This window comes from Takifugu rubripes, unplaced genomic scaffold (assembly GCF_901000725.2).
Source record: "Takifugu rubripes unplaced genomic scaffold, fTakRub1.2, whole genome shotgun sequence".
NCBI classification, from domain to species: Eukaryota; Metazoa; Chordata; class Actinopteri; order Tetraodontiformes; family Tetraodontidae; genus Takifugu; species Takifugu rubripes.
Genome location: NW_021821647.1, coordinates 28,209 through 44,926, shown reverse-complemented (window position 1 = coordinate 44,926; position 16,718 = coordinate 28,209). Strand labels below are relative to the sequence as shown.

Here is a 16,718-nt window from a genome sequence, read left to right as displayed (position 1 = left end):
TCCACCTTCTTGCATATTATTCATGACTGTTGGAGGACACACCTAGACTCAGAATGCCCCAGACGAGCAGCTTTTACTGTCGAACGCTAGTCTCAGCCTGCAGATAAGGACACGAATGTCAGGCTGAAGCAGCTGCGGCACTCGGGGTCAATAGAGTGAGCAGGCGGTGCAATTCTGAGCTATCGGCTACATTTGACTCGCTACAGAACAGTATCAAAGTCTATTCTACTCCACAATCATTCTACAAACTGGTTTCCAAGTTGCTCTGAAGAAACCCTTGAAGCATCTTTGTTCTCTGGACGTCTGACGTGGAACAACAATGACCCTCTACACAGAAATCACTCGACACCTCTTCAACTCTTAGCTGCTAACAATGCTAAGTGCAACTCATTAACCAACCCATAGAAAGGAGCCTTTTTTTTTTTTTTTGGGCTGCAGAATCCAGTTGTTCCCGTCGGGCCAGTTGCAACGGGTAGTCATGTGGGTGAAAGGAAGAGAGGGAGGGACCGATTCAGCCGTAGAGAAGGGAGGAGGAGAAAGAGAAGAGGAACCAAAGATGACAGTGAAACAAAATGGATCCAGCCAAGCTCAGGTAAGGGCTGTAATTTCCCTTCATCCTGTAGAGGAAACAATCAAGGAACATTGAGGATAATGAGCCCTTTAGTGTTTGTGCCGCTGATTCATGCGTCTGATGCTCCGCTCCCTGGAGCTTTCACATATGGGCTCTTCACTGGCAATAACTGGAGAAGCTTTGTGGTGACATAAATGTCCCTCACACTCGTGAGAGGGTCACCTGTGGGCTCAGACTGTGAGTAGACAGGTGCGACAGTTCTCTGACGGTCCTTTGAAGCCATTAATGCGCCGTGTTGGCATAGAGAATACCTCAGTGAAACTCCTCCTGCGAGAGGAGACACGTCGGCTGCTGAAATATTCCACGGGCAACTGTATCTCCCAGAGAATACAGGCGCATTCTTCCCTCTCTGTAATCGAACGCCTCAGCAGGAAGTTCTGCACGGGGACGAGTGTCATACGAGATCTGGAGTAGCGTGTTCTGCTCAGGCTGCCGTGTGGCTGCGGGTGCAACTCTCCACGTCCAGTTACAGCAGCGCGGGAAGCATCAGGTCGGACTCCAGGGCCGTTGCTCCCCGGAGGACGTCTGTTTAGACTTAAAAGCTTTTCCAGTCATTCTGTAGTTCCCCTTATTCTAGAGAGACTAATGAGCGTATTTAGGGGTCGTCTCATTATTAGGGTACGACAGGCTTCCGTCGCCCTGCTGGTTCATGGCTGCTCACCCAGTCGGTCAGTGATGATGGCAGGACACATGTTCTTGTGTAGTTTTTCTGCTCCCCCACCCTCCTCCCCCCTCTCTGTATCCATCTACAGGTATCACTGACTTCATAGCTGTGCGCTGACCTCTGACCTCTGACCCCGCCGACCTACTCAACTCTTATACTAGCAGTGTGCTGTATTTAATGCATTTCCATGATCTCTGCCTAGTCTCTCCTCTACCTGTCCTCGCCCCTTCTCAGGAGGATCCGCCCCCCCACACACACACACGCACCTGCCCCCCCCCCCCCCCCCCCCCCCCTCTCACACAGACACACACACACACACCTGGAGCCTGGTCCTACTCAAGGTTTCTTCCTGTTACAGGGGAGTTTTTTCTGCTTGTTGGGTTCAGGCCCTGGGATTCTGGAAAGGATCTAGAGACAATTTTGATTGATTGATTGCTTGATTGCTTGATTGATTGATTGATTGATTGATTGATTGATTGATTGATTGATTGATTGATTGATTGATTGATTGATTGATTGGTTGGTTGGTTTTGAGCCATGGATTCTGGTCCACAGAGGTTCTTGCTGGAGGCAAACTGCAGACACACAGCTCGTTAAGTCCTTTGTCTTGATAAGTGCCTCTATTCTCCCTCCAGTTCTCCAGTTTCACTTATGATCAGGAAGTCTGAGTAACCTTGTGCACTTGACTCCTGCAGCGTCTACAGCGGTGGGGGAAATGACTCAACGATGGAGGAAACGTCGGGGCCGTGGCACAACGGGGTGGACGGGGAGCAGCAGAGGGACCTGGAGGCCAGGGAGCCGGATGTTGTGGACGGCGTGCTGACAGCTGCAGAGATAAACAATCACTGCAGGGGGCCAGCAGACAAATACAAGTTCAGCGCATACGGCTACCAGGTTAGACACAAACGCATCATTGATCTCACGGCAGGCTGGACGTTGGTGTGAAGTTGTCTGTCTGAGACTGATGATTCTGTCTCTCTCTCCAGAGGAAGACCAAGGAGAAGGTTGTGAGTGACTTTTCCACACTGAGCAAGGGAACTTCTGTTGGAGCCAAACCCAAAGCGGCCCTGAGACAGGTCCTGTTCAGTCAGGGGGTGTCGGAGAAAACCGCTGCATCTGAGGTATCAACGTCTCCCGTCTCCTCGGGCCACTAACCTGCTCTGAAGAGCTCATGGGATCAAAAATCACTCCGTTCTGCCTCCACTCTTCTCCTACATTCCTCTTTTTCCCTCTTCAGGAGAGAAGTCAGCTGGATCTGTTGAAGCAAGAGCTGGAGACTTATGCCGTTCCAGTCAATCTGAAGTGGTCCTGGAAGGAGGAGAGCCTGGGAACAACGCTGGAGAAGAACTGGACACAAATTGTGGATTCCCATTTGGTACGAGCCTCTCTTCAAAAACTGTCAATCACTTTAGCATCTGTGCAGATCACACAGATACGAGCAAGTCAATACGCTGTTTGTGCCCTGTATTTAAAATCTAAATTTGTAGATAAACATGAAAAAGTGATCTGATCTGATGGTGAGGGGAAAAAACTCTGCTAAATATAGAAGAAGCTCACGGCGGCACATTTATGAATCAGCAATTTTTCCTGCATTCGTTACTAAATAATAAAACTGCTGAGCTAATTATCCTTTTATCTGGTTGCTTTCCAGAAGATGTCAAAGATGCAGAGACATCAGCAGGAGGCGCTGTGGGAGTTCGTCCACACTGAGCTCAGCTACATCAACAAGCTCGTCATCATCAAAGACGTAATTCTGTACATTCATTCAGTTTCGGTTCGACAGAGCTTCTCCTCTCACCTCCAGCTGCTTCTTAATGAATTAGAATAGCATCTAAAAGTTCATTTATTTCATTATCTCAATTCAATAACTGAAACTCAGTATATAGAATCATTACTGCTACGTTTCATGCGTTTATTTCTTTGAATTTCAATTATTATAAGCTGGCAGCTAATGAAACCCTGAAGTTAGTCTTACAGAAAATTAGAATATTACTTTAAAAAACCTACTTTTTACACAGAAATGTTGGACTATTACTACTTTTACTACTTTATTACCTGGTCGGGGCTCCTTTTGCATGAATTATGTCCAATAATAATAAAACAATAATGTCTCAGTGGAATGCAAACTTTAATCCGAGCGCTCAGAGCGCGCAGCCCAGGCACGACGCCTCTGATGTTGAGTGGGAATACAGTCAACGTACAGCTAACCCTAACCCTAACCCTAACCCTGACCTTAACCCTGACCCTAACCCTAACCCTAACCCTGACCTTAACCCTGACCCTGACCCTAACCCTAACCCTAACCCTGACCCTAACCTTAACCCTAACCCTAACCCTGACCTTAACCCTGACCCTAACCCTAACCCTAACCCTAACCCTGACCCTAACCCTAACCCTAACCCTGACCTTAACCCTAACCCTAACCCTGTCCGACCCCCCCGTGCAGGACGTCAACCGTCACCTTCTGGACAGCTGGCAGCGCTCGTCCCCCTGATCGGGCGGCCCGTTTGAACCAGAAGGGCTCAGAAAATCAGTTAATTAGCTCATTAGAGGGGTGACATCATGAGTGTCCAATATTGACCTTTTTTCACAATGTTCTTATTTTCTGAGACTTTTGGGGTTTCGAGATCTGTGATCATCAAAATGAAATGAGCTTTTTGCTGGTGCTGATTTCTCACGCGGCTCCTCCGTATAGCAGGGTGGTAAAGATGTTTTCCACAGGATGTTTGTCTAAAGTGTCTCTGCCTTTTACAGCTGGTTATTGCAGCGCTCGTCAACCTTCACAGGAGTGGATTTCTCTCCGAGGTTAGTCGGCACCGCCGCAGCTCGACCGTACCCGCTGTAGAAAACAGCCAGTCTAGCAGCTTTTTCCACCCCTGCGTACTGCAAAGCTCTATTTTCCATTGTTTTACATACTGAGTAATACTGCTGAGGCTCACTGGAAAAATAAAGCACCAGTGGAAAATGCAGAAGCAGGAGCAGATTTGAAATTAAAAATAACCCAAAGTGCAGTTTAATAAATAGGCTATATTAAAAAAAACAATGTTTTGCCTTCCTCCTGTGGCAGGTTACCCCAGAACTGCTTTTCTCCAACCTTCCCTCCATCCTCTCCGCCCATCAGCTGTTCTGGCAGGAAGTGATTTTTCCCATGTTACAGGAAGTCCGGAGGACCGGAATGCCGTTCGACCCCCTGATGTTGAAGATGGGCTGCCTGCAGGTATGAATGTTCACCTGTTCAGAGGTGTGTGTGTGTGTGTGTGTGTGTCTGACAGGCCGTGATGGATGAAACACTCAGACTTTACGTCCCTGCTGTCTGCATCATATTAAAGTCTTCTCCATAACATGAGTTAACAAATGAAGTAAACTGATATCTTTTTTAAACATTACATTTATAGCCAGAAGGAACTCTTTAGTAAACATAAAACCAGAATTCTATGTAAATACTAATACATAAAGTGTGTTTAAAATTTTATTGTGGTTCCTTCAAAACTAGTCTTTTCCTTGATGTGAAGCCTGAAGACAAAGACAAATCAGAAAAAGTTGTCTTATAAGCAAATAAGACCATCGAAACTGTAGAACTGAAACTGAGACAGTTTAATGGAGCAAGTTTAATCGGTTTAATCTTTTCAGGTCTTAGTAATTGGTTTCCATTATACATCTCCAACACATATAATTATCTTTACCAACTCGTGCCAGATCAAAATGTTGAAGGTTATCTAATTCTCATGTACCTAAAAAGCGCCAAATGTTTTAACTGTCACATTTCAAATTTCATAAGAAATGTTCTGAGCGCCTTTGCTTCCGCCACCTTGCCAACAGTTCCGTTTGATTTGACTTTGTTTCTCCTGTCTTCAGTTCCCGCAGCGCTTCTCCTGCTATCAGCATTACTGCTGGGAAGAGGAAAACAGTCTGGAATTTGCACGGAGGCAGATGGAGAGCAACCCCCATTTCTTTATTTTCATCCAGGTAAACACTCCTGAGCTGATGAAAACACACATGATGATGAAGAGCAGCTGCTGCATTTACGTTTAAGCCTTTACAGCTCGTTCCTGAGGGGACTCAAAAGTAGCATCAAACTAGCATGCAGCATCAAACTAGCATGTAGCCTCTACTGCGAAGCATTTATGTCGCAGTTGCTTTTGAAAAGAGATGTCGACACACTCTCAGTTTCAGGAGGAGGTGTTATTTTGCGTTCAACACATCACAGACAATTTAAGTGGAAATGGTGGGTGCACCACAGGCGGGTACAGAAGGGTCGTCTCTTTCATACAAAACATTACAAAAACATCCCACCTGCTTTTGTTTTTGAAGATGGGTTTGTTTTTGTCAGTTTTCAGGCGTCTTCTTCTGACGTCTGAAAGCTTTCGTTCAATGTAATTATGAAAGCTGACAGCAAACCTTAATAATTGCACAATTTGGGTATTGTGAAGCGGATGGTAGCTGTGGCTGAGCTGGGGTTTCTGCCTGTTTGCGGGTAAAACCTACTGTTCATATGACCTTCATGGTTTGCGTGTCCAGTGGGTGGAGACTCACCCTCAGACTCAGAGGATGCGGCTCGGCGACATGCAGGCCAAACCACATCAGCGGATCACCAAGTATCCACTGCTGCTCAAGTCGGTACTGCAGAGCACCCAGAACCCTCACGTACAGCAAACACTCAGAAGCATGGTGAGACCCTGTTACACAGGAAACAATCCAGCTCACAGGCTTGAATCCCCCCCACTCCTGATTTTCTGTATCGTCCTGATCCTCTGCAGTTGTCCAGCGTCAACAGTTTTTTGGAGAGCATCAATGACTACCTGAAGCTCAAGGACGAAGAGCTCGCGCTCTCTATTTCTGCTCAAAGGGTGGACGGATACGAAGTGGAAGGAATAAATGAGGAAATTGACAAGGTGACCCGTTTTTCTTTTAGCAGCTGTGTATGTTGGTGCAGTAGTTAGACATTTCACCTGACCAGGGCCAGGGGTTCAAATCCCCAGTAGGCCAGAGGATTTTCAGCTGGAAGTTTGTATGTTCTTCCTCTGAAAGGCCAAAGAATTGCATTATGGGTAAAAGTTTTCTATGCTAAATTCACCTTAGGTGTGAGTGTGAATGATTGTTAATCCCATATGTTTCCCTGATCCACACTCTTGTAGGGTTTAACGCCAATGTTTCATCATCTTACAGTATGTCCGAGAGGTTTGCCAGTTTGACCTGACGGGTTCGATCAAAGGGGTCGGTCCCGGGGTCGTGCGCAAATTGCTGCTGGAGGAAAGTTTAAAGATTCGCGGGAGAAAAGACAGCAAGGTGGGTGAAAAGCCCGGCTCTCGGTGTCGGGACCTTTAAATGTCTTTGTTGCTCTCTAAGTGTTTGACTTTCTCCTCCTTCCTCTCACATGCTTCGATGCAGCTGGAGGTGGTGGGTCTGCTCTTCTCAGATGTTCTCCTGATGACTAAATTTCAGAAGAAAGGCGAGCGGCTGAAGGTGGTTCGGCCTCCCCTGGCCCTCGACAGAACGTACTGCATGGTGTTAAAAGACGGCTGTGAGTAACGGTGTTGCATGAGAAGCTGCCATTCTTTAGGGACAGAGGCAGAGTCCTCCCTCATTCCTCCTTTTCCTCACAGGCTCCTTTGTTCTTGTGGAGGTGGGGGAGCTGCAGAGCGTCATGAATGTCTACATTTTTGCAGCCAGCACCTCAGAGAGCTGTGCCACCTGGGTCTCCACCATCCAGCAAGCAAAAGTATCCGATTACTCTGGATTTTGATGCTCATGTTCACCTGCAACTCTTGATAAACTCTGGTTAACATTTCAAATGTGCACAGTTTCCTAAACAACCGTGTGGTTTTAAGATGCTGCATTATTCATTAATTCATCGGTTATCTGCGTTACATTGTCAGGAAACCCTGAGGAGCTGGAGAGAGATGGAGAGCGCCAGAAAACTGAACAGCATCAAAGCCAAAGCCGATGAAACCTCTGCAGACGCTCAGCTGCTGCAGTCAGGACGGGAGACATTTGTGGATGAACTAAATGAGGAATTTATAGTCCCTCAGTTCCTTAACGGAATACTGGCATCTAAAGAAACTAAGGATCTACCTGTAGATGCCCCCACCCACAAAACCCTCGCCTCGTTTTTCCAGCCCCAGCCCAACAACGGTGAGGGTGAATCGGTGACTAAAGGCGTGGCTGGCGTGCAACCATCAGTCAGAGGTGAGTGGATAGAAATGGGCGTGAGAAGACAGGTGCTTGGAGCCCGTGTGGACCAAGCAGAGAAAAAGACTAAACCCGGAACAACCAATGAGTCCGGAAGTGTTTTCAGGAATAACCAGTCGCGATCAGTGGACCCCGTGGACACGTTCCACAGTCTTACAGCTGGTCCATTAGGACACAGCACAGCTGGACCTCATCTTCTGTTGGTGGGGGAATATCCAGCTGTGGATTATCCAATGAATGAAGAGAGTAACTCAACAACCACCAGTGAGTTGTCAAGCATACCAGGAGAAGGATTATCACAGAGGAAAGACTCAGAATTCCAACCTGGAAACCAGGACACTTGGAGGAGCAACAAACAGCCTGATGATGTGGAAATACACACCTGGAATTTCTCCCATAATCTAAAATCGCCCGGATTACGGAAGAAGAGACCAAACGGTAGCTCACAGGGCCCCTCTAATCAGACACCAACACATCATCTGGACTCCTCTTTCTCCAAGTCTCATTCAGATTATCACCACAGTAATAAGAGAAACTCTGTCCCATCTGAGCTGGGGTTGGGTTCACACTCCGTCTCACTGCAAAAGGGGAGCTGGAAAACGCGGGAGAAAATTCCTCCAGACCCTCAAACGCTGTCTGAGCCTGAGCTGCCTACTATTAACTCCCCTGACAAATGGCTTCAAGTGAAAACACAAAGAAGCGCTTCCATTCCTAACATCACCACTAAACTTGAACTTCGCCCGAACTCCAGCAGTTTGCAAACGTTACCTCAGTGCAGACAGAATTCACCTCTGGAGGGCCTTTTAGAAAGGGCCAAAGAGAGAGTGAAAGGAAGACATGCTTTTAAGAATGACAGGAACCTGAAAGTTGCAGATTTGAGGACACATTATCCTCCTCCTTCCCCCTCATTTTCCACCCCACTTTCAGCATCACCCAGTGATGGAGACAGAGAAACAGAGGAGGAGGTGGAGGTGGAGGTGGAGCTGACGAGATACCGAGCTCTCGCTGTGAGTGATGGGTGGAAAGAGCAGCTGGTGGACGGAGATGAAGATTATAGACGAGACAGGTGGGTCTAAGATCCAAGATCGCCCTGGTCACAGCACACGACACACGACATGGAGTTGTTTAATCACCATTCAATTCCCCAATTTAAAAGAAAACTAGAGATTTTAAACTTGTTGTGATTCTAACAACAATCCAAATGATGCCATCATCTATTGGTGATACTTGATTGTGTCACTGATGGAATATAAAATAGCATTTATAGTGCGCGTGCAGAGTGTAAGAACAGATGAGTAATAACATGTTAACAATACGTTGTAGACAGTATTTAGGTGTAATAACCAAAAACAAGAAACTAATTTCCGCCTCTAACAAAGAGTAACTTATATTCTTCCATGTGAAATTTGCTGTGTTTGGAGCCATTTGTCTGGGAAAGCACAAATAATTTATAGTTTGTTCTTATCTTCTACTTTTTAGTGTTATCTTTACTGATGGAGTGAATGTGGACTGGCCAGGCTGGTGCTTCGATGATGATGAGGTCTTGGATAACTTGTACCCACTGAAAGAGGATCTTCACCAGGGCATCGGGGGACCAGCGTACAGTTGGGACATCCAAGAATACTCACAGCAAGAGGACGGGCAGTGCAGTCAGGTGTAGCCATGACAGGAGACGCAGGATTAAAAGCTTTCAAGCATCAGCAGGAGGACGAGATAACGGCACATTCCTTCAATAGCATCATTTTGTCGTGTTTTGATGTTTTTATAATGCCAAATGAATGTGATATCAGTGTTTTGTATAGACATAGTGCATTATTTTTTATACATCTTTGTACATAATATTTATATCTAATGATTTTTGTATGTCAGTAACTTGAGAATTGTGGTTGCGTAATAAACAGAAGCTGTTTTTAGCGCTGCTTAAAGTATTTTATTAAACTACGGATTGACTCGTTCAGAACAACTACTCAAATATTTACAGTCATATATACAGATATTGTACATGTGAGGGATACTTCCTACAAAATGAGTTCCCAATCCAAAATGTGCAAAAAAGAAAGTCCTACCAAGAAAAAAAGCATCTCACTTCAGATTAACGCTATATTATCCTTCGCCACAGTTCCCGGCCTTAATGCTGCTTTACTTCTTCTCTCTGTTCTTTTCTCTCTCCTCCCGCTCGTTGGAGATCCTGTGAACAATCGTCTCCAGTGTGGGATACTGCAGGATCCTTTTTCTCTGTAGAAAAAAGCAGAATTGATTGAAATACATTGAATTTCTATCCACTTCTATCCAATCCATCTGATTTCCCTTTGCATTTTAATTAAAAATGTCCTTATTATTTATGGAAATGGTCACAGCTGGAAGGAACCGGGCATTACCCTGCGATGGTTCCTGCACATCTGCACCAACACCAGCAGCAGAACGATGAGCAGGATGCTCAGAACGCCCGCGGCAGCGGCTTTATGCGATACGCCTGAGTTTTGTCCACCTAAACTGCCTTTAAAGACAAAAGAAAAAACAGAGTCAGACTTTACATTATGTTGTTGCAGTTGTTTGTGTGCGATCACAAATAAGAACGTACTCATCACAGCCATGTGGTGCGTTACATTTCCCAGAATGCCTTGTTTCCCGTAGAAGCGGCACGTCCACTCTCCTTTGTCGTCTCCCTTTTTAGCAACTGTCAGATCTTTCCCCTTGTGAATGGACACGACTGTCAGGTTACCACTCTGGTCAAAGTCTTGGTGAACCCACTCGTAGCGGGTGACCTCGCTCGTGTCTGACAGATGGCAGCTCATCGTTACAGAGCCTGCTTTGTTCGCTAGATTGACAACTGTTAAAAAAAAAAACAAGAAAAACTTAAAATCATTGCTGACGAATCACAGAATTTGACATCACCGAATGCACTTTTACCTTTGGCAACGACAAGGTGCAGGTTTCGAGTCAACTGCCGTCCCTCTACTGTCCCAGAGCATCTGTATGTGCCCTCGTCCTCCGAACGCACCTCTGTCAAAATGGCTGACTTATCCACACTGGGCTGGGACGATGGAGTGGGCTGGGAGAAAGAAGCAGGGAGCGGGCTGGTTGCAGCTTTAAAAGGAAAACCAGACTCCAGCTTCTCCCAGGCTGAGCTAGAGGGAATCAAACCAGGTGAGAAGACGCAGGGCAGAGTGGCTGCAGACCCCAGAGCAGCGTACACTTTGGTATCATCTTTGGGAGGCTGGATTATTCCTGCAAATAGCACAAGGGGAGAAACTACAGCCGTCGTCCAGAAAGATGAAGCAAAGTCCAGCTCCTGTGTTTACACCCTACCTTTCATAGCCAGAGTTACAGAAGCTCTCCCCACTTCACCCTTATAGCCCACCACGCAGGTCCAGTTTCCCTCCAACCTAGCAGATGCTCTTCCCGAAACGAGACTTTTGGTGGGGGCGACCTGCAAGGTTTTAATAGCTTCTATGGATGAAATGTTGTTCAACGTCCACTGCACAGTGGCTCCCTCGGCGGGAGGCGTCACATCACAGCTGATGGAAAAAGTGCTGTCCCAAATTGGAGCCGACGGTGAGATGGACACTGTAAAAAAAAAAGGACATATTTCTGACATCAGACACACTCGTGTTGTGGGTTTTCACTGAGATCTGAGGGCTGGGCTTTGTTTTTATACCTTGGATAATTCTGAGCATGACCTGGTGTTTAATAACCCCATCTGCAGTCCCCACCCTGCAAGAGAAAAGTCCAGCATCCTCCAGCTTCACACTGTTGATCTGCAGGCTGTAATCGCGCCTTTCGAAGCGATAGTGGGGGCATTGTACACGCGGGGTCTTTTTGTGTAACCAGCTTGTGCCCCAGAACTGTAGCCCGCTCTGGGTCTTCCTCCAAACGGTCCTAAACAAACAACAGACGTGCCGATTAAAGGAAGGAAGGTCGTTGAAGCAGACAGGCCAGAGAAACCTAGAAAGCAAACTTTTTCTTACCCTTTGTCGTGTTTGGTCCAGATGACGCTGGCGGGGTTTGGGGACGATGGGTCACATTTACAGGACAGAAATGCCTCGGAGCCCTCCTGAGCGAACACTTCAGTCACCTCGCACTCACCTCCTGAAGACAAAATGAAGAAAATAAACAATCATGTTTCAAGAAATATGAGCGTCTGCTGAGCATTTTGTTGCCAGGAAAAGACGGAGGGTCGTGAAATTACCTGTGATGGCGGAGGTCATCACAAGCCCAAAGATGAAGAACTCTGACAGCATCTTTTCCTTTGTGTTCTGACACTGAGATCCTCTGCTGAGCGGCTTCAATGGCATTTATGCTATTGGGCTGATGGGTGGAGCTTTTCAAAACTCATATACGGATCATGTGACTTCAGATACCAGCCGGGCGTGGATGTGGTGTACCTGCGTCACCTTGGAAACTGTGAAAGAGAGGCATAAACAGGGAGACCCACTTCCTCCCACGGATTCTCTTTGTTTTGATTCAGGTTCATTTTTTTCCATCATATATGCATCATCTAATGTATGTGACATTGTTGGGTGGGAGAAGGGCACATGCGATGCGACGCACCTGTCTTTTCTGATTCAGAACAGGTAACGTTTGTTTTGAGCCTGGACTCCACCACTTTCATCCTCCACGCGCTGCAGTGGGCTTCACACTGGAGGATCGCTCACAGAAGCTCCGGCTGTCGCTCTGAAACCCAACAAGGCAAAGGTGCAACACCACAACGCGCTCCCGTTCCTCGTCATTGCGTCACTCGCCAATTACCAGCATCAGTTACCTCAGAGCTCTAATCCTGAGATGTGCTGTCTGACGCTGAGCGCGATCATGAAAGTGAATCATCCTCTTGCTTCTCGCAACACATTTTTCCTTTTTGTCAGTTCAGTGAAGGAGACACAGTTCGGACGTCAGTGGAAGTCTTTTCATACGGGTTCATCACACATGCTAATGTCATACAAATAAAAGTAAATATCAATAAACATCTTTATGTATTAGACAAGATGTGAAATGAAAATATGCAAAAGAGAATTACATTAACTGTTCCAGTACTGTCAATACAGGAGCCAATAGAGAAGCTGTGGTAGATGTGGTAAAAGATAACCAGTATTCTCAAGTAATTTCAACAGCATTAAATGCACCATTCACTAATAGATTAATTTTCATCTTAGTCATATTGAAACTGAAAAAAATGTCCACTCAGACAATAATGCAGCATGTGCAGATGTGTTCATGCAGCAGAGATAACAGTGATAAAGAACTACACACGCTAGTAGATAAACTATACAGATAGGTGGATAGACAGGGAGCTGTCAAGCAGCTTGAGAGATTCATGTGTGGGTGAAACCACCAGGTTGTTTTTTTCCTCCATCTCTGAGGTTTTCCCTGCTCACAGCCTTCTGACTGCTAGATGAGTGATGCTGCTCAGCGTTTGATCTCATCCGTTCTGCATTTCCTCCTCCCAATTTACACTGAAGTCACACGTTTTTGCTCAAAGCTGCCGTGTCAAAAAGGAAACCCAAGGCCAAAGAATTCACTGCGCCTGTGGGTGTGGGTGCAGGTGTGGGTGGGGGGGTCCGCAAGTCTGTAACTGTGGTTAAACACACGCGTGAGGTGGTCTTTCCTCAAGCTGATGTTTAGTCACCTTCCCATTTCATCTGAATATGTTTGAAAGTGCTGCCAAGTCAACTGCCCCTCATATGGAAACAAGTGTGCACTGAACTTCAAACTGCACATTTTGGTGAGGACGCTGGAGGAAAATAACCAAATCAGATTACTTTTGAAATTGAGTGAATGAGCAGTTTGTTCCTGTGTGAACATCTCTGTTGTGGCTCTGTGGTGGTGCTGGAGTGTTCTGTTTTTTAAAGCACCAAGCACCAGTAAACTGCTGCCCAAGGCCCCGTTATTTATTGTAAAGACTACATGGCTTTAATTTAAGTGATTGAAAGGATTATATCATGGTATTTTCGTCTGCATCTGTAGGTGATAGCATAGGATGTTCCACTTAGTTTTACTGGAAGAGGAAGCTGAGCAGCTACACTGCTGAGAAATTCACGACTTGGTCAGCATTTTGTGCTGCACCGCATTGAGTGCAAACATCTCTATGAGCACAGCAACAATGAAAAGAAAGATATCGGTTTTGATGCAATGAAAATAGCAATATATTCCATTCAAGTTTTAAAAACAGTAAGACTGAAAGTATCAGTTTGAGGCTTTGCACTATTCATTTTTTTGCAAATGCAGCTCAACGTTTAGAATACATCTCATTTTTCAGGGTTTTTTAAGATTTAACATTAAAACACCTTCCAGATTTGGATTGCTTATATTTCTCATCTCTTATTTGTCACATTATAGAGATTAATTTTCTTCCACTCAGTTCCTGTAAAGTATATTTCTATATGTATAATATGTCATATATTGGCTGCATACAGTAATCGACAAAGATTAACAGACAAACGCTGCCAGAATAAGAAAGGTAGCAATGCCGAACATCACAGTGAACCTGCGCAAAGGGTTTTAAACGATCGTTTGTGCGCTGCTCTCGGGTGACTACGGTACTAGCGCGATGCATTGTGGGACGTAAAGTAAGATGGACGCCTCCAGGAGCATGTCGAAGTGTTAAAAACAGCTTCAAGTGTGACTATTTTCATATGCAACTGTTATTGTCACCTTGCTGAACTAACAGGGAACGTTTCTATTTATTTGTCCTCTTGCTAACAGACGAGCAAATTGGTAATTTGGTTTCTACGCTCGACTATCCAACCCGCTAGCATAGCTAAAGCTCAGGGTCAATGTGTTTGTTAAGATACCGGTCGTTTGTTTTCTTTAATAGAACGCGAAATAACAGCTGTTGTGTCTGTTAAAAATAACCAGGTTACATAATCAAAACGAGACTTATTCGTGTGGGTGACGCGTGTTTTGGTATGAACCCGCAGACATGTCTTTACTGGGAAACCTGCTGAAAAGTGGGGCGTCCTGCTGTCAGTCCGCAGGCTCGCTGCTCCGCGCCGCCAGGAGCTTTTCTACAGGTGAGTCCCGAGAAACACCTGCCATAAAAGCACCTTTCATCCCCGATGTGCAGCAGAATGCCTTTTCATACCTGGAGGGGTGAACGAGCTCAACAATTTCTTCCTACGTCTTAAAGATGTAGAATTGTGTCAAGTCGAGCAGAAGAAGAATGCAAATAAAATCATTTGAGGTTCTTAGGATGTGTTCTACTTGACATGTCGCCTTTGGGAACGATGGAGACCCAATACAAACATAAAATGGGTGCAGGTTTTGTACGTTTAGGTTAAACTTAGTGAGCACATTTAGATACAAAACCAAAAGACTTTTGTGTTGTAATTTATAGGATTTGGCATCTTGCTCGATTTTTAAAGCTGTTTATCTTTTATATTTTCTCACAATGCCATTTTCATTCAATGATTACAAGTTATTCAAGCATCTAAAATTGACACATTCTTTATCCAGGTACTTGCTGCTTTATCAGGATGCATGCAATCCCTCCGCTGAGAACAGTGGACAGGTGGACAGAGAAGAGGAGCATGTATGGCGTTTACGATAATATTGGTATCTTAGGTAAGTGTTTCCAACCAACCGCTTGGTTCCCCCATTTCTCTTAGTTCAGGTTTCATTTTTTATAAAGATACAAAGCCACCACTTCCCCCCACTATAGATAAGACCGACCTGAATGGGCTAATGTCATATTCTATCGGTGACATTTGTGGTGAGCCACTTTAGCACACATTAACCCTCGTGTCGATATTATCATTAGTACTCAGGCAGGAAAGCTTCACAAGGACAATTAGGGCCATTGGAGGATTAGGGTGGTGTGAATGTATGAATTCTGTGGCTCTATCAAGTCTGTTGTTCAGTAGGGGCTCTTATCACCACAACACACCCCTGTTTGGTCTGTTCCTGTGTGATCACTCAGCTCTAATACGTAAAAGTTAAGCTCTAATAGTCGGCTTTAAAACGTTTTCTATGAATGGATTTGATTGCTGGGAATCAGAATTAGTTTTCTGACTCTACTACGATACATTATTTGACTGAAAACAGTGGCTGTTACCTCTTGTGTCGCACATGCTGCCCTTATCCTCTTTGAAACCTTCAGAGAGACTTTAAAGCTCATCCCAAAGACGTCATTATCGCTCCCTGCTGGCTAAAGGGATTCAAAGGCAACGAACTTCAGCGTTTGATTCAAAAGAAGAAGATGGTGGGACACCCGGATGATGACTGAGGACAGGCACAACCTGGAGAAGCGGATCCGTTTCCTCTACAGACGCTTCAAAACCGCACCGGCAAGCACCGCTAACAGCGATCAAGCCTGTTTTAAGATGCACTTCTGACCAGATGAGAAGGACTGCCACACATTACTGTTTCATGTTGTGAAGACGTTGCTTATAATTGGTCCATTCTTCATATAAAGAGAGAATTGGCAGGTTTTTCATTTGATTCCATTTTTTCCAGTTCTGTACTTTCCCCCTGATGATAATAAATTATAAAATGGTCCAGAAAAAGACCTTGCTTTGTGTGTTCACCTTCGTGCACACTGCCCCCCTTGTGGCAGAGACGAGTAACTACACCTAGAATCTTCAGGCAAGAACGTGGGTCCCATAAGTCACTTCTAAATTATTGTGAAAGTTTTCATGGTGAAACTAGGGGCATTCGTGTCCAGATGTTTAGAAATTCAGTTTTTTTTAGTCAAAGCAAACCAACGATATACTGTAGATATATGAGCAGTTGATAAATCGGCCGCAAATGACAAATGTAGGAGCAAATTTAAAGACCAGATGGATTCGGAGGAGGAAAATAGTGAGAATCCCAGTCAGAGGGGGGAACAGTCGAGTCCACAGTGAAGGCAGCTTCTGTACCGCAGTGTCGTCCTGCGCCCTATCCGACACAGAGCTGCAGTACAGCAAAGTGAAGGGGGGGGGGGGGGGAGGGGGTGCCGCACTGTGCTTACTAGTCCAAGTGGGGGGAGGCAGCGGGAGATGCGCATTATTGCAGCAGCCGTCAGTGGCACCGCACTTTGGCTCCGAACTGTACAGCCCGGAGGGGAAGCGCGACAGAATCAACCAGCTGGAGCGGAAACAATCTCATGACGGTACTTTTTTCCAATTCTACTGCGATCTCGCTCACGAGCGGCGGCCGCGCACCACCACGCGAGCAGCCCGTCGGCCGCCGAGCCTCGCCACCAGGAGCCGCGGACTCAGCATCACTGCAGGAGCTGCAGGAGAAGCCCCGCAGGGATCT

The 16,718-nt window shown here is 45.8% G+C and overlaps 2 protein-coding genes and 1 long non-coding RNA gene across 4 annotated transcripts; 2 read left to right on the top strand and 1 right to left on the bottom strand.

Moving 5' to 3' along the window:
- Nucleotides 1-108: 108 nt before the first annotated feature.
- On the top strand, nt 109-9,403 carry LOC101071580 (uncharacterized). 2 transcript variants are annotated; one of them, XM_029832422.1, is made up of 15 exons: nt 109-592; nt 1,991-2,189; nt 2,282-2,416; nt 2,533-2,670; nt 2,950-3,042; nt 4,050-4,100; nt 4,363-4,512; nt 5,151-5,261; nt 5,814-5,963; nt 6,053-6,187; nt 6,462-6,581; nt 6,684-6,816; nt 6,899-7,014; nt 7,172-8,550; nt 8,964-9,403. In XM_029832422.1, exons 1-15 carry the CDS (start codon nt 573-575, stop codon nt 9,142-9,144), a joined length of 3,111 nt encoding a protein of 1,036 aa, XP_029688282.1. In that variant the 5' UTR covers nt 109-572; the 3' UTR covers nt 9,145-9,403. The 2 variants fall into 2 exon arrangements, with proteins under 2 accessions (XP_029688282.1, XP_011604195.2); XM_011605893.2 differs by having other exon boundaries at nt 113-592; nt 2,947-3,042.
- Nucleotides 9,399-11,812, bottom strand: LOC101071802 (lymphocyte activation gene 3 protein-like). The gene is made up of 8 exons (XM_011605892.2): nt 11,674-11,812; nt 11,453-11,573; nt 11,143-11,363; nt 10,794-11,051; nt 10,395-10,712; nt 10,066-10,314; nt 9,863-9,981; nt 9,399-9,719 (listed from the first exon to the last, which is right to left on the bottom strand). The coding sequence occupies exons 1-8, from the start codon at nt 11,777-11,779 to the stop codon at nt 9,624-9,626; spliced, it is 1,488 nt and encodes a 495-aa protein (XP_011604194.2). The 5' UTR covers nt 11,780-11,812; the 3' UTR covers nt 9,399-9,623.
- A 2,191-nt stretch (nt 11,813-14,003) lies between these two features.
- Nucleotides 14,004-15,668, top strand: LOC115248672 (uncharacterized). The gene is made up of 4 exons (XR_003887447.1): nt 14,004-14,195; nt 14,399-14,491; nt 14,934-15,041; nt 15,581-15,668. It is a non-coding gene; the product is annotated as an uncharacterized lncRNA (long non-coding RNA).
- The last annotated feature ends 1,050 nt before the right edge of the window (nt 15,669-16,718 follow it).

What these genes read in the sequence shown, in the direction of transcription:
- LOC101071580 (XM_011605893.2), top strand. Translation starts at nt 573, where the DNA reads ATGGATCCAGCCAAGCTCAG. An exon ending in TAAATGAGGAAATTGACAAG is followed by an intron (nt 6,188 to 6,461) that starts GTGACCCGTTTT and finishes ATCATCTTACAG; the next exon opens with TATGTCCGAGAGGTTTGCCA. An exon ending in GCGGGAGAAAAGACAGCAAG is followed by an intron (nt 6,582 to 6,683) that starts GTGGGTGAAAAG and finishes GCTTCGATGCAG; the next exon opens with CTGGAGGTGGTGGGTCTGCT.
- LOC101071802 (XM_011605892.2), bottom strand. Translation starts at nt 11,779, where the DNA reads ATGCCATTGAAGCCGCTCAGCAGAGGATCTCAGTGTCAGAACACAAAG. An exon ending in GATGACCTCCGCCATCACAG is followed by an intron (nt 11,574 to 11,673) that starts GTAATTTCACGA and finishes TTTTGTCTTCAG; the next exon opens with GAGGTGAGTGCGAGGTGACT. An exon ending in CATGCTCAGAATTATCCAAG is followed by an intron (nt 11,052 to 11,142) that starts GTATAAAAACAA and finishes TTTTTTTTACAG; the next exon opens with TGTCCATCTCACCGTCGGCT.